The sequence below is a fragment of the Myotis nattereri genome (assembly GCF_964212035.1).
Source record: "Myotis nattereri genome assembly, chromosome: 7".
Lineage (NCBI taxonomy): Eukaryota > Metazoa > Chordata > Mammalia > Chiroptera > Vespertilionidae > Myotis > Myotis nattereri.
Genome location: NC_138082.1, coordinates 12,486,270 through 12,504,080, shown reverse-complemented (window position 1 = coordinate 12,504,080; position 17,811 = coordinate 12,486,270). Strand labels below are relative to the sequence as shown.

The 17,811-nt window shown below is 40.0% G+C and overlaps 1 protein-coding gene across 1 annotated transcript in view; it reads right to left on the bottom strand.

Moving 5' to 3' along the window:
* Window positions 1–17,811, bottom strand: part of PARD3B (par-3 family cell polarity regulator beta) — a 907,405-nt gene that overhangs the window by 559,992 nt on the left and 329,602 nt on the right. The window contains exon 3 of the mRNA XM_081095604.1: window positions 11,695–11,866. Coding sequence (XP_080951730.1) covers window positions 11,695–11,866 — 172 coding nt within the window. The remainder of the gene's footprint in view (window positions 1–11,694; window positions 11,867–17,811) is intronic.

Below are 17,811 nucleotides of genomic sequence, written 5' to 3'. Positions count from 1 at the left end.
AGATATGAATTCCAGACAAGAATTCTGCCTAACCTCTCCTAACTTTTCATCTTGTAAAGACAGAACATAATCATGTCAAATATATGACAATTACCAAACATTGTCATATGATAAACATTATTTCATAAAGCAGGAAAATAAGCCCTAAGTAGTTTGGCTCAGTGGATAGAGTGTCAGGCTATGGACTGAAGGGTCCCAGGTTCGATTCTGGTCAAAGGCTTATACCTCTGTTGCAGGCTTGATCTCTGGCCGTGGTGGGAGCATGTACAGTTGGCAACCAATTGATATGTGTCTCTCACATCAATATTTCTCTCTGTGTCTCTCCCCCCTCCCTTCTACTCTCTCTAAAAAAATCAATGGAAAAATATCCTCGAGTGAGGATTAACAAAAATAAATAAACAAACAAACAAACGAATGAATGAATGTAGGGAAATAAGGTAATCTAGGAAGTTCTTTTTCAAAAAATTAATTTTTGAGTTTGTTTTTGAAGAAGGCGGTGACTGATCTGAAAATGAGAAAAAACACAAAGCTCATTCTCTAGACCTCTCTATGGAAATCTTCCAAGAGGATCAAGATGCTCCTTGTCATTACAGTCCACAATGTACAGGAATTCACTAGCAGGATAAGCATGTTTAGACTTGTTGGACACTCAACTGACAAATGGTGTTTTGATTCAGAAAAATAGAGGGATTGAACACAGAACTTTCTTGAACTTTATGTATCATGTTAATAAAGTAAGCAGAGGTACAGCCTATAGACTTAGAAAGGAAAAGATCCCCTTGGAGGTCTAATCAGTAATGCATGTGGTACTCAATGGAAAAGAAGCAAGGAGTGGGTCGTTGTCATCTGCTTCCTGCTTACTGCACAGCTAATTCTTTTGAACAGTATGATTGCTGAGCTTACCAGGGTAGAAGTTTGGTTTCCAACCTCATTACCAATAATTAAAGGAGTACATTTGACTGGAGAGTAGTTGAGGAAAATAATGAAAAGATGAATGGGCCGATAAATAAATATTCACCCCTCAATCCATTAGGTCCTTGGAGACCCATCTTGGACAACAAAGGACAATACTGGTGGTAGTGGACTTTGACTTTATTTACTTCTTGCCACCTAGTAGGACACAAAGCACACACTGCCCCAAATAGAGAGTCAGTGAAAACTGGAATCACAGATAGTCTACAGACTTGAAGTGTATTATTTCCATGAACCTCCTCACCAACCAAAGACCCAAATAAAAGACCAACAAGCTATGGAGATACTCTGCGCATGACGAATAGAGCACACAGACATCTTTTATGTGTCTGTGCATCTCAACTTACTTACGAGGCAACATCTTTTTTAACTATAAGGCTTTGCAAGTGTTTGTTCTGTATTATTATAACAACAGTTGTAAATTATAAAAACGGAAATCTAACCAAGTTAAGGCACTCACTCAGCAATTAATTTTAAGTCAACCAGCTTGCAGGCTGCTTGGAAATGAGTTCATGACTTTTTATTTTCCTCTGGTAGCCTAGCATAATACTTTTCATCTTTCGGGCCAGCAATAAATACTAATTGATTAACTGAAGTCAGTGACACACATGCCACCAACTTCTGTAGCACTGACATCAGCTATATGGATGTCCACAGCTACATTTGAAGCCCAGTCATCTACAAAGAGCAGATGTTAGTAGTGCAGATGCTGAACTGTGCCAAAGGGGCAGTTAACTGTAACACCAAACTAAAATCCTGGGGTCAAAGGGCATTATTCCTGAACTGTGACTGAAATAAGAAGTTTGCCTCATGATTTCAGACCTCTAGGGTAGAGAGTCTATTTGTTTTAAAAACACAAGAAGAGTCTAATTGATCATCGCAATTATGTAGAACCAGATGACACAAAGCCATTCAGCTTGCTGTTATCCATGCCATTATTCAGACAAACAGTGCAAAAGGAGATGGAAACACCATTCTTACTAACAATTTCAAGAAATATAGACACTGAAGTAATGGCTTCTTTTAGTCAATGTTATCTTAAAATACCAAATACAAGTGTAATGATTTTAAATAAGTTGTGGTGAGGCAAAAAGCCTACTCACTTATTTTCCTTGATCATGTCCTTTTCTACATACATGCATTAAGTAATCAGAGTCAGCGTGCCCACATAAACAAAAAGAAAATAAGCAAGATATACCACATAATTTCCTTTACTTTAATTTTACACACAGACAAAAAAAAAAAACAAAAAAAAAAACAGCCACCATAAAGCCCCAAATTTCTTCCATATGTAAAGGAATTTGAGTTTAACAGAGTCTCATTTTCATACAGAAGGATAATCAGATTTCTTTTTGCATTTTACCTGTTGTTTTTTTTTTTCTGATAGCATCAAGATTTTCCCCATTAAGTCCAGGAATAAACAGAGTGAGAACTGTTTTCTGGTACCACATGATAGATGCATTGTTTCAGTGATAAATTGACAGGGTGCAGCGGCTATATCTGGGAGGTGGTCTTCTTTTATCTGGTAAACATTAAAAAAGGGCAAACACAAGAGAGATAGCTTTTCTTAAGGCAACTGCTAGCAAAGGCTGTCACCTTCCTTATCACCTTGGAACGTGAGAATGAGCAGATCAAGCTGCCTTGGTATTTCTTACTTCCATTGGGCCGAATCCAGATCTTAGTAAAATTTCCAATTGGATATAGAGCGACGAAATAACCAAATGTGTGCATATTGGGGCATAATTCATCATGCGGCTTTATCAGATAAAGCAAATGAGAAAATCCCGAGCCAGTCATAAAAGCGTGTCCAACTCTGAGTGACTTGTCCTTAAGATGGATCTTCTGTAAATAATTAAATTAGTGGATTTTTCCCCCCTCTTCCCATCTGGGCAGAAAGGAAAAAAAGTCATGCACAATCACACACACACACACACACGCACGCACACACACACACAGAGAAATAAATCCCAAAGGCTAAACCTTCTGTTTAAGTTGTTTGTGCAAAAAAAGGCTTTGCCATATATGGAATTATTAGCCAGATTCTTGAACTTCAAACTGCAAAAGAAAATCAGCACCGTTATTATAAATAATTTGTTTAGGTGTGATTAGAAATTTATGAGAAATGTAATCTATTTCGTGGCCACAAAGATTTATGTGAATAAAAATCTGAGTCATATTGTTAAAAAGGTTTTAATACAGATAAGTAACTTGAAAGCATTTTGTAATAGACATGTGAAACCCTTTCCAGCTCTCAACAGCAGCACTTCTACTTAGAGAATGAGGAGCACTGACACTGAGTGAACACAGGGCCATGCTGCTGGGTCCTGTTTGGCTGTCAGACCACCTGGACTGAAGACCAGAAAAGCCGAGGTTGGTTACAAGAAAGGAAGATAGATGGGTAGATGGGGCTGTGATGGTGTAGGGAAGGGAGGAAAAAGTGATGCTGGGGTGTACGTGTATGTGTGTTTGGGGGGGGGTCTTTCTTCTCTTTTATTACAAGGACAAACTGCAAGTCATTTTATCTGTGGTCCAGGTAACTACAAGCAGCTGGCTGTGACTGCATGGCTAAAACCATTTTCCCCACCCAGGGACTCGGCCTCTGCAAGCACGGCTTTCCTGGACTTACTATTAAAAGCAATCTGCCAAGAGGCTCGAAAACCCAGGGGTCTAGTATCAAGTGAGCAGTAGGAAGGTGACCTTTCCTGCTGCTTGTTTATGACGGATCTGCGGACTCCGGCTCAGTGTGGGTCCGGCATCGGCAACAGGCCGAAGGGGAGATGGGGAACTCGCTGTGTTGTGTGTGTGTGTGTGTGTGTGTGTGTGTGTGTGTGTGTGTTTTCTTGAGGTCATATAATCAACTTAGAAAATACAGCTGGAAAAGACCAAGAATGAAAGCTTGGTTTTTTATACCCTACCTTACATTTTGGGGGTAAATGGCTAAAGGCAAATTCCCTTTAATACTTTTTTATTAGAGTGCAACCAACTTAGTAACAATTTAGTTACTACATTGAGCCGTTAGATACAAGTACGCAAAATGAAGGAAAAGAGACAAAAGGAGAACTGAATGAGGCAGCAGAAAATAAACTGAATTAAGACTAAAATACAAAGAAACCTGATAGGAAAAAGACAAAGGAAAATGTAGTTCTATTAAGAAGATGACCGTTTGTTATTTTTCTTGCTTAACTTTCTATAACTTAATAAATAATATCTCATTTAAAAGACACTCATAAGAATATATGATATTTTCATTCAAAAGTCATCTTATTTTCACACAATGTTGTGAAGTAACTGCCTGTCTAGGAAGTCTGCATGCATCCACCATGATCTCAAATTACTCAGAGGAGGCCATGCCAGGCATATTGAAAATCTTCTTTGAATGCTCATTCACATTTGCATGTAGCTCACACAAACAAAAACTACTCCTGTGTGGTAACTCCCTTTGCTACTTGTTAGGAGTTGCTTGTCTTTAGGTATTGATTCTATTCTTTCATTTAACCAAGAATCTTAGGCCCTTTTCCAGAGTATTAAAATAAAAAAAAAAAATTGAATGCATAACCTGATCCATCTCCCCCCCTTCCCCAGGCAACATTTCACCTATTCTGAAAACAAACTAAAATAAAGTCCGATACCGCCATCCCAAAAGAAGAACAATGCCAGAAATGGGGGAGGGATGCTCTGGCCTCCTCAGTCCTGCTTTAGTTACCGCCACACCAGAAAACACACACACACACTTTGTTGACTGGATGGCTATGACTGATTGATGATAGCCTGGTAAGGTTACCATAGCTAATTACAACATCATTCATCTAAGCCTGCATGGAAAAAAATGCCAGGCTCCCGGGGAAGAAAAAGGAAAGAACGAAAAGCTATGCCATAGCTAGCTGTTAGCTTTTGAATAATCAGCCACAACAGGAAAACAAATAGGATGAAACTCAATGACCAAATTATGACTTATGGATCCATCCAAGCAAATGACCTCAGTCCCCTGGTAATTTCAACTCCGAGTTGCACAGCCCACAGCCGAGCGCTCCCAGCAACAAGGAACCCTCACATGCTTGTGCGCTTTGTAGTAGGAATTCAAAGGCCCGGCAGCAGCCCAGCCCAGCCCAGCCCTGAGCGTCAGTTCTGCTATGTGTGTGGTGTGAGCATGTTTGTCTAGGATCAGATGCCAATACTTAAACTCCCATTATGGGCACAGCAGCTACTTACATGCTGCAGCCTAATTAAAGGAATAAACTTCCCCCTTCTTTATTTTTTCCTGAAGATCAGTGCCATGAAGGGATTTGGTTTCGTTAAAAAACTCAGACAAATGTTCCCATATGCTTCCCTTATGCAGTAAATTGTCAAATTCGGAAGAAAACAGTCACGAGCCCCAACACTCATCTATGGCTATACAACGTTTTCTGAGAACTACTGAAAACAGAGAGCAAAGAACTCAGTGTTTTGAAAATAATGATAACAAACACACAGGCATAATTTCCATGTCAGTTCTGAAGCAGCACAAACACACATGGAAACAATAAAGCATCTGAGGCACCTTCCAGCTTTCAAGTCTCAGAAACAAGAACCACTTTCAAATATAAAGTAGCTCATCTTCAAAGTTTAACACACGAGAGGGGAGCAAAGCTAATGCCATTGCAACTCCCGACTTTAATCAGATGGCTTCATATCTGGGTAATAGAGATCACAGGAGTGGCAACAACCACGTTGAAAGGACTCTGTATCCTGACACACTGTTTGAATTAAATTGCTAAAATAATTATAACTAAAGAAATATTTTCTCATGGAAGCCTGAACCCAACATGGCAAAGTTCAGTCAAGAAGTCCTTAGAAAAATGATCAACTTGTCTAAACTAAAACTACTAATTAACGGGGGCCGGGGGAGGACAACTGAGTCAGATTCAGCTTTAGCTGGACAATAATGAAATTCCCAGGGGACAGTGATAGCCCATAAGAGCAAGAAAGGCTCATGTTACAGGTGAGAAAACTGTAGTCCTCTGACATGTGGCAGTGACACATCAGGAAGTGACCTGGATGGTCTCAGATAAGAATATCCAGCCTGAGCTGGTTTGGCTCAGTGGATAGAGCACTGGACTGCGGACTGGAAGGTCCCCGGTTCGATTCTGCTCAAGGGCACATGTTTGGGTTGCGGGCTTGATCCCCAGTGGGGGGCGTGCAGGAGGCGGCCGATCAATGATTCTCTCTCATCATTGATGTTTCCATCTCTCTCTCCCTCTTCCTTCCTCTCTGAAATCAATAAAAATATCTTTTTTTAAAAAAAAAAAAGAATACCCATTCCTATGAAATGCCAGATGCGTCCACTTTGGGGGGCTGGTGTTGGAAAAGGGTGGTCCTGATGGATATAGGTTAAATGACTTGTGTGGGAACACAGCTAGATGAAAATCTGTAGAGTTGGGAACCAGCTCCCTATCATTGGTTCACAAGGGACAAGGATTGGGCCAACCTTGGGCTCGAAGGTCTTCTGGAGAACAGTACAAGGTCATAAAGGTGGCATAGGAACTACTGGGGGAAAGGCTCAAGAGCATATTCTTCTGAACTGCAAAATAATTGCCCTCGCTATTCTACCTTATTTTCAGAAGGTCCTACATGAAGGCAGTCGAAATGTCAAAAAGAGTACAACAATATCCACAAGACAGGAAAAGTCACCTAGGAATCCCATGAGCATAATGCTTTTGGCGCAAGTTCCCCCCAAACACACATACACATACGTGCATACACGTGTGTGCACAAACTCATGGGATGAGGAGACAGGAGCAGATTCATTTCTGAAACTTAAAGAAGGTTTTAACAAAATGTTCTCCATCTTAATTTTCTAGTCTTTATTCCCTTATTAGCTGGCGATCTGCAGCTATTCATAATATGTATTTCTTACTTTACACTCTATCTCAATTCCAAAAAATATGAGGTGCTACTTTATCACATACAGTATTAAAAGTCATGGATAATTGAGATCTATAATTAATCCAAAAAATGTCATGTAGTTGAAAGAGCATTGTACTAGAAGCCAAGAGGTGAAGGTTCCAACTCTAGTTCTTTAACCAAATAGTTATATGATACTAAAGCACACACTCTCTCTAAGCTTTTGTCTTTCTTTTCTTTTTTTCTCATTGTAAGGTAATGACAATTGTCTAGACCAGCGATTCTCAACCTGTGGGTCGCGACCCCTTTGGGAGTCAAACGACCCTTTCACAGGGGTCGCCTAAGACCATCGGAAAACACATATATAATTACATATTGTTTTTGTGATTAATCACTATGCTTTAATTATGTTCAATTTGTAACAATGAAAATACATCCTGCATATCAGATATTTACATGATGATTCATAACAGTAGCAAAATACAGTTATGAAGTAGCAATGAAAATAATTTTATGGCTGGGGGTCACCACAACATGAGGAACTGTATTAAAGGGTCACGGCATTAGGAAGGTTGAAAAGCACTGATCTAGACAATTGCTGATTATGAAAATCTATGGAACTGGCTATTTCTAGACGAGCATTTCATAAAGGTTGTTCTAAGGGGTGCTAACAATTCTTTTGTTGGTGGTGGGTTTCTTTGCTGTAGGAATTGTAGAAAACATGGGGTTTTCTGCTGCCTGCTCAACACTTTCTTCCCTGCAAGCACAACCAATCCTATTTGAACAATAAGTAAACATAAATAAATTAGAATAGCTTCTAGAACTTAAGTGCTCAATAAATGTTATTTGTTAATTAACTAGAATCAAATATATGTTGAAATCCTGAAACATGTCAAAAAGTAACATTGGTTCCACAAAGAAGACTTGGACAATTTCTGAACTAGGTAATTTTAAAGTGCAGATGGCCTCTGTGAATCTGATTCTTTGCTGTTTCACCTGGTGTTTGTTCCACCATGTCTCTTCTTTTAAATAGGCTATTTAGCAATCTCTAGGCTATACAGTAAAAAGCATCAAATAATTTTAGAAACTTAGAATCTTTAAGTGTTCCAATAATTTGCTAGTTAGGGCTGAGTCAGGACTTACTCATTTAGCGTTACATTAGAAAATCCATTAGAAAATAAATGGTAGGAAATTATTTAGATGAATGAAGTTGGAATTGTGTGGTTGCCCACTTGATTTAAAACTCTTCTTACAAATTAAAAAATATATACCCCATTAGCTTATAGGGCATAAGACTATAAACCTTTTTAGGCGAGTGGAACACTTCTTCAATGCATTTTGTACCACTTTATTGTTGAATAAGAATTAAGACATTCATTTATTGTACATCTACTGTACCGTCTTGAAGATTTGGACAAGGCATCAAAACCAAGGTTAATATTTGAGCTTGAGCTTAAAGGGTGCATATGTTCACCAACTAGACAAGAGGCCAAAGGGGTGAGCAGCTAAAGGGAACAGTACCTATAAAGCATGGAGGTTTGAAAACGAACAAGTGGGGCCCTGGTAAGTGTTTCATAGTGGCTGCATGTGAAGGTGACTGTAGGGTGTGGCCAGGAATGAAAGTGGGCAGAGGAAGTAGCCAGGTCATGAAGAGCCTGTGAGTATGAACTTTCTGCAGATTCTGTGCATAAATATTTCATCTTGGAAGATACAAAAAGAACAGCAGGGGCCATAGTAGGGAAGGTCGTTGGTTTTTAACAGAATACTGTTGACGATTAGCTTGTGTTGGAAAAAGAGATATGAAAATTATACTGAACTTTGAGTATATTTTAACCCCCAATATCAGTCAAAGTTTTTGGTGATTAATATGACCTAATCATAAAAATGTCTTGATTCCTAACATGTTAAATTGTGCCTCCTTAAGTGAGACAAGCAGGAGAGCTGGGGAGGATTAAATTCCCTGGCTTCCCGAAGGGTCTCAAGAAAGAAAAAAACTGAGAATAAGCGCTTGTTTTTGCTGCACCAGCCTGGGAGGGCATCTGAGTCCCATGACAAGCAGGGCCAGTTCCAACGGCCTCGGGGAGCGGAGCTGGGAGCAGGGCTGGGCTCTGTGTTTGGTATTTTATGTGCACAATGTTATGATGAATCGCTGGGACACAAATGCTGCTGCTTCTCCAGCCTCCCCTCCCACTCTACATGTAAACAGGATCTCTGGGGGGTCTGGCAGCACAGCCCCGGGACGAGCCATGGCTATGGGCTGCTGCCATGCGCATCCCTCCATCCTGAGATGACGCCTGCCCAATGTATGACCACATCCTGCCCTGAGGCAACAAAAAACAGAACAAAACTGGAAAACACCAAAGCTGGCTGTGCTGCTTCCTTCTTCCATTTGTCAGAGAAACTACATACGTGGGCTTTTTCTTTGCTTTTAAAGTTCAAGATATGAAAAGTACTCAATCTGATGGGATGCTGAAGGTAGATAAGGGATGATTTTTGTCATTGTTCATCCCTGCCCAAATTCCTCCAGCGAATTCTGAGGAGCCACCTGCATCAGCTTACTAATGAGTTTGGACACGGTTATCCACGCAGTAGGACACCGCTGGAAGTGGTTAAGCCGGGGCCATATAATCAGGTTTGGGACGTAGGAAGGCGGCGCTGGCAGAGCCGGGCTTGGAGAAAGCAGCACTGTCCAAAAAGGGGTCAGATGGAGGCCTTGCAAGCATCTGATTAATGATAAAGGTCTGGGTTGCTGCAACAGTGTGGACATGATGGCTGGAGAAAGTGGCGATGGTGGGAAGGAAAAGGAGGAGCTGGAGACGATGCCATGATTTCAGACCCAGTCTCTGGGAGGCACACTGATCGATCACCTAACAATGAGTTCATCTCACCCTTGAACCCGCAGCACAAGGGGGAATGGGACTTGAAGCCAACAAGTTAGCATTTGCAGGGTTTTCATATGTAGTCACAAAGTAAATCCTAGAAAAATTAAATCAATTATTTTATCCTTTTTTTTTTTTTTTTTTTTTTTACAATAGCATATAAGAGGCACATAGCCAAATTGTTCCTGACACTGGAGCCAGTGTCAAATCCTGGCCTTGACACCTAATAGTTGTGTGATTTTTGATGAGTTACTGAACTGCCCTGTGCCTGCCTTATCCCTTAAATAAAGGGAATAATGGAACCCAACTAAGTATGATGATGCTTAAGTGAGTTGTTATGAGTAAAGGATTTAGAATGATCCATGCACGGTCTTAAGCTTAGTGGTTGTTGGGTAGTCACCATTAATGAATATTATTTCCTATCTCTGTCTTACCAAAAATCAGTATTGAAAGAGTAGAAAGTCCACTTGCAAAGAAGAGAAACCTCAGCTTACTTTCCTTCTCTTCCCACATTCAATGTTATGTTGCTCAGATGGTTCAACAAAAGAAACTATGAAAAATCTGAAGAAAAACAAACGTTTTCTCTGAGGATGCACACAAGAAAGATAAAAACAAATTCCCAGACACGAGCACTCGGAGGTTGGGCCTTTTGAAGACCAAAGTGCTTGCTTATAAATGGAATATTAAAACAACGAAAGGCAATTTTCCCCTTTCGTCTTTCCTTATTGCCTAATTTTCCTCCCAATCTCATTTGCATAATGGATAAAAAGGCATCCATTATGCAAATGAACGACAGGGCTGTGAAGTTGTTGAAGCCACAAACCTGGCTTCCCATGAAGAGAAGCCGCGATGAAGCCGCCCAGTGTCCGGGTTCCAGCAGACTGCTTCTCTCGCTTGCATTCCAACAAACAGAGGAACATTATGAAGCCTATGCTAGTACAGATCATAGATCATTACTATCCGCCTGGTTCTTCTAAAAGGGGCACTGCAGATGCTTCCAGAAAATGAGTGCAAAGGACAGATACTCAGAATGGTCGCGTGTAAAGGAAACTTGACAGTATACACTTTGTTTCAAATGTGAAACACTAGTACTATGTACAGTTTTTACAACTTTAAGCATATGCTTTGCTTTAAAAGGCAAAGTGGAAAAAGCCCCTGTTCTAGCTTGAGAATTAACCTATAACAGGTGCTCAGAGCTGTCTCAAAATGTCTGCATACATTCAATAGGAATGAAAAACTGTTTTAAGTACCAAAATATTGAACTTTTCTGAAACTTCATGCTGTTAAACTGACCTAAATTTATCTCTAAGAGGTATCACCAAACACTGACATATTATGTCTCTTACAATTGTCATTTCACTGAAACTTGAGAAGAATGTTTATTTTCTCCTTCTATCCACACCTTTAAAACAAATATAACAAAAGAAGAATTCTGAGCGCACTCACTGGGTCAGTTGCTCTTGTTTTAATAAACCAGTAGGGCAGAATTAAGAAACTTACTTCAAAATGTTTGCCCCAAACTCTGAGATATGTAGTCTGTGGGGGGGAGGGGGAGAGGAAGGTGGCAAAAACAGACGTGACCTTTATTCCTAGAGTGGATTCCTTGATCAAGCTTAGCTTATTCCACATGATGTTTTCAGGGACTTAAAAATAAAATGCTTCTCATAGGCTATGGATGAACCTCATCAGGTGCATTCCAATCCCTCCCTTATGATACTTCAAGGGCACACAGTTCAGATTCAGATTCACCTTCCATTCAAGAAAAAATGCTATCTACTTCCCTGAGCCTCAACAACTGCAAGGAGCTATGTAAAAAACAATAATAATAATATAGAGAAGAAACCAGTTTGTATTTTTTAAAGAAAGATGACTAACAAGGTAAGTCACAAAGTAGGAGCAACTCATAGTCAGCAAGGGGATATATATCAACCAGTGAAAAACATACCACAGAAAATACACATACCTAGTTTCAGAGCAGAAGGGGTTACTTCAATTTCCCCACCAACTGGTTTAAAGGCAGCCAGTTGGGCAGCCACTTCAGTCTCGAAGGCATCTGGGCTCTGGCGACCTGCTGGGTTTCCTCCAGGGCTCTCGATCTTGTGGAGTGGTTCTTGTTCGTCAAACACGGCAATCAGCTACAAACAAACCCAGCAACACCAATTAGTGCTTCATTGGACACACACATCACCTGGAGACTGTCTCTAGCTGTGATTTTTGGTTTCAATAAAAATGGCCTCTGAAAACTTACACTGTTAATGTGATTGTACCCACAACTTTTAATTCAGTATTATGTCTATAAGCACCATGGACAGGAAATAATGAACAGTGTATGTGTCCTGAAATAGAGAACCAACTTTGGTTATCTCTCTTGAAGGAATGAAATGGTTGCCTCCTCCCTTCCCCTTTTCTAATAAGCCTGAAAGGACTCCAGTGTCACTTCTAAGAGTTGTTCCAAAAACATAAAAGTTGAACATGCAGAAATAGAACAGTAGATATGATGAATTCCATAATTACATCTTTCCTTTTAGACACAATCATAATAAACTGACAAAATGTGAATATTTACACAGAATTTGTATTTACCTTGTACACACACACAGATAACCCATTTTCATACATGCCTTTACGTTTGTTCTTTTCCCACATGACTGATCTATGTTGACTGGTCTAAGTCCAATGAATTTCAATTTCAATGAGAATAAGCATCAGCACTTTAACCTAATTATTCCCATCTTCATCTCAATTTTATTTCACGGGTGACCTATGCTTCTTGTCATAAATATAAAAATGTTTGTCAATTTCCAAGTCATTTTTCATAAAATAAGGGCAAAATATCATAAAATATTCCATTCATTGTGCAAACACTGATGTGTAAAAAGTGAGGCAACCCGGCTGAGACTGCATTTTTGGCCAGCGGACAGCACCACCATCAGGGAACCTCCGATGCCCCTTATCACTGATGTGGAAAAGTCTAAACGTGAGGGCAGCTCAGGGATGCCCCTGTCAGTGTGTGTGCAAATTTGAAAACCGCTAGTAAATCTCTATATATTTTTCATTCATTAAATAAAACAAACCTACTTATGATTCAAACATTTATTCAGGAAAAATACTCAAAGCCCTATTCATAGGGGAACCTTGTTGGCGATAGTATTAATGACACAAGCTCAGGGGTAACCAATCAGAACATCATACATTCCAAGTTCAATCTTTCAGAAGAAATGAATACAATTAGGGATATGTAAATTGGCTATTCAAAAATGATTTTCATAATTGACTACTCATTTCCAGTATGGAGACTTGTTTAATTGGAAAATCCAACAATCCTCTCACCACAGGAAACAAATGCTAGTCCCCAGACATTATTTTTAATTTAAAATTGAACACACACATTTTCTATTTTTAATCGGCAGCACTGATGAACTGGTTTCAGAGAAGACTTAAATAGATTAATAATGAAAGATTATTCTAGGATAAGAATAATCCCTAAAACTATATTTTTCCAAGCATCTGGCCAAAGTGATGTTTAACCTGTAAATCCTGAAAATGAAAATAAAAACAATTTTTAAATATGGTGGAAGTATTATTTTCATCACTATTTCTGTGACAATTATAATTTCAACTTTATATATTGGTAAATTCTAACACGTTAGTAACATTTATTTTAATGCATCAATCAACTAAAAAAAGTATCTTATTATATGGGTAGTATAAACAGTTTCATGTAAATTAAAAATCATACCTTACTTTTCCCTTTTGTTATATCCTTAACTCAATATATCCTATATATCTTAAATATTGGGGCAAAGAAGAAAAAATAAAATACTAATCGAAAGTATAATACAAAAGCTTATCCCAGCTGGTATACACCACTGTTGAGCATCAACCTATGAACCAGGAGGTCACAGTTTGATTCCTGATTCCATGTCAGGGCACATGCCTGGGTTGCAGGCTTGATCCCGAGCAGGGGGCATTCGGGAGGCAGCCAATCAATGATTCTCATCATTGATGTTTCTCTCTCTCTCTCCCTTGCTCTTCCTCTCTGAAACCAACAAAAAGCTTAAAATTGGTAACTCATAATATAAATCATTATCTATAGCTGCTATATAACATTTTTTTCTTGAAATACTTTACTAATAACCATCAATACATATATAAGGCTAATATGCTAAGTGTCCCTCCAACAGTCCAACTGGTCACTATGATGCACATTGACCACCAGGGGGCAGACACTCAATGCAGGAGCTGCCATGACACACACTGGCCATTTACAAAGAAATGACACCACGGACCTGGCACAAACAAAGCAACACTCAGCTTCCCCCAAGTGGGACACAGGCCCTGCCACCACCGGGGAGCGACAGCCCACCAAGTCACAGCCAACACTGGCAAGATCCCATGGCGCAAAATGCAGCCCACAGCCCAGCCCAGCCTGGAAATGGTCACTGTGGGCAACAGGTAATGACATCACATAGCAACACCCGGCTTCCTCTCGCTAGAGACTAGCCTCCTTGCAGTTTCTTCAGCCCAGGAACATGACTTGCTTTATAGCCAGGTGCAAACATTTTACATTTCAACCAAATGTCTGTGAAAGCGTTTTCCCATGTCTCATCTCATTTGATCCTCACAGAAGTCTTGGAGTAGGTAGATAGGAGCCTTGGTAGAATCCTATTTTTTTTTTTTCATTAGTTGGAAAATGGAGATTTAGAAAGTTTAGAAACTTGACCTGACTGAAAAGAAGTAAGAAATGGTGGACCTTGAAAATGACTTCAGGTTTTCTCACTGCAGAGGATATTGTCAAACGCTGCTGCAGTTAAATATTTTACCCTTCGTTCTTTTTGTGTGATCTACAATAATAATCTGCTTTGTGTTTATATTTACTGCTGTGTTGCTGACAATTACCTGAAAGAGAAGTTGGGGTGCTTCACTGGGCTGGAAAAAGTTTAGCTAAATCAGAAAGCAGGTCTAATTAAGCAAGTTTGTTCTATATCTATAAAAGGCTAAATCGACTCTCACATGCCCAATACATATAAAGCTCTCAGCACCAGTTGTACGCGTGTGTTTCAATCTGCCATTGTCGATTGTGAATTTGGTTGACACTTCTATTATGGAGAACAGGTGAATAGTGCTATTAAAATATTTCTTCTAAATAATTTCCTTTCAAAGTGCACAAATCCGTTCACCGGGCCACTGGTACTATTCTATTCACACAAGTGTATAGAGTATGCAGTAACAATGTTATACCAAATAATATGTGAAATGGAAGAACAAAGTAGTTTGGAGACTGTGTTGTCCAACTGAACCTTGTTTTTTTAATTTCCAATGCAGTGTCTCAGACCACACTGTAACCATCTTCCAAAAAGGAAGGTGTGCAAGACTAGGCTGTACTGTGGAATATTTGTAGTTATCCAGGAGGACGCTATGGCCTAAACTAAGAATGTGAACATGACTCTATGGAGACACAGGCAATACACAACTCTTCCCAAAGATGATGCTAGTGAGATCTGGAGGCTCCCAAATCTCATAATCTCTCTGACTAATTAGTTGCTTAGTCTGTCTCTGAAACCCATGACTGACAGGAATGATCTCTGTACAGCCCATTCTGAATGTATGGATGAAGGGCTGAATGAATGACATAGAGTCTCTACCCCTGGAAGGAAGAAGATCGGTTTCTGAGTCTGTGATGCCCAAGGTCACCGGCAGCGCAGGTGCTGGCTGAGGAGACTTCAGCCTTCAACTCTACTCTTCAATGCACACAGACACACACTTGTTTCAACACGATAATTAATTTCCACCATGTGTTGTAGGTGCTTATTAGCTAGATTGCTTGATTCATCAGAACACTTACATTACTAGGTGACAGAGTTCCTAGAACACAGTGTTACAGAGATGCATATGTTAATTAACATAAACCACCACTCTAGCTCCTCAGCAGAAGACATGCTGACTTCCAAAGTGTCCATTGTATGCCAGTGGCCCCCCTCCCTGCCTTAAACCCATTCAAAATGACCTTTCCAAGAGAAATGAGTTCAACATCAAAGAAGAAATTCTATTAAATCTCTGGTGAAGGATTCATCTAGCCTAGCCATCTGTGGCACGCAGATTTTTTCACCCACCCCTTGGAGACTGCAGTAACCTAAACTGTATGCAAAAGGCAACCAGGCAGTAACTGATTTGGACCCGTCCTCTTCTGCTGCCCTATCCATCTCTGGCGCCCCTGCTTCTCTCCTGTGATGCCAGCATTCTCATGCCACCCAGGGCAGCACTGGCATTTCCCACAAAGACCATGGTCCCAAATGATCTGTTCACACAGCCTTGACTTCTAATCACAACTCCTGTCCCTGCAGACCTCTAATAGTAATTGGGTACCTAATCCCCATATATGCACAGAAAGATCAGCCTACAAATATGCTGTTCATTCTCTCACCCAAAACAAAAACCCAAACAAGCCAACCTTCTCAGGACCCACCCTTACAGGTGCCAGCCCAGTTCCTACCTCCCCTCTGGAGTAAAATCTGAAAGAGCTAGGCACAGAGCAGTTCCAGGCTCCCTCCTTCATTCCTTTACTGAGGTCACTAGTCACTGACCTCCACTGAAGCCAGTCTTAACAAGTCAGAAACAATCTGCAGGCTGTGAAATCCAAAGCCCACCTTGGGCTTGTTTTTAGGACACCATCAACCATTGCATCCTCTTTACATCACTTTCTTCACTTCCTTTCGAGGAAATGCATTCTCTGTCTCTTTAAATATATTTTTTTCCAATTACAACTGACATTCTATATTATTTTAGTTTCAGGTGTACAGCATAGTGATTAGATATTGATATAACTTACAAAGTGATTACCCAGATAAGTCTAGTACCCATTTGGCTCCATACATAGTTATTATACTACTAGAGGCCCCATGAACGAAATTTTGTGTCCCTCAGCTTGGCCTGCACCCTTTCACAGTCTGGGACCACTCGCTCCTTACCACTGGCCTGCAGTGGAGGTAGGAGAGGCTCCCGCCACTGCCACTGCCCTCGCCATCTGCGAGCCTGGATGGCTTCTGGATGAGTGGCACGCCCCCTGTGGGTGCACACTGACCACCAGGGGGAAGCTCCTGCATTTAGCATCTGCCCCCTGGTGGTCAGTGTGCATCATAGCAACCAGTCGTTCCATTATTTGGTCAGTTTGCATATTAGGGTTTTATTATATAGGATTATTGAATATGTTCTCTATGATGTACTTTACATCCCATGACGGTTTTTATAACTGGAAATTTGTACTTCTTAATTCCTCCCCCTTGTTCACCCATTACTCCAAACCCCCTCCCATCTGGCAACCATCAAAATGTTCTGTGTTTGATTTGTTTGTTCATTTATTTTTTTATTAGATTCCACATATAAATGAAGTCATATGCTATTTGTCTTTCTCTGACTTATTTCACTTAGCAAAATACCCTCTATGTCCATCCATGTTGTCAGAAATGTTGTGAGTGGTCTCTCTCCCCCGCCCCCCCAACCCCACTTCCTATCTCTAAGAATGTCCACTGCTGAGAATTAAAAAAAACAATAAGAGTGAGTAAACCTCCAGGGGAGTGGAGGCATAACCTGAATTGGCATGCCGTGAGTTTAAAATTGAAGTGCTCAGCCTTATTTTATAAATTCATGTACATTTTACATTCATTTTATACTCTACCAGATTTCTGTGCTTGTTTTAATATGAAAATACTTGTCTTTAATTGCCACTAAATTTAAGGGACCAGGACAATGTGCAATGTTTATCTTCTGTGTTTTATACCTCTGTTTGAGAGCTCAAGGTAAAATGTATTTTTTAAAACACACCTATCTTATAAATAGGACTTAGAAAAACACACAAAAATAAATATATTAATGAGATATGTATGAATTCTATTCAATTGTCATACCTCAATTGCCTGCACTGATAGTGTCCCCACTGCAAAGATTAGGCACTAGATTTGGTGCCTACATGTATCCCCTGGGGGGCATCTGGAAAGAGCATCTGAAACTAGGATAGACCTAGAAAAAATATCATCCATAAAGTTTATTTTAGATAACATTTTAATATTTTTTCCACAGTCAC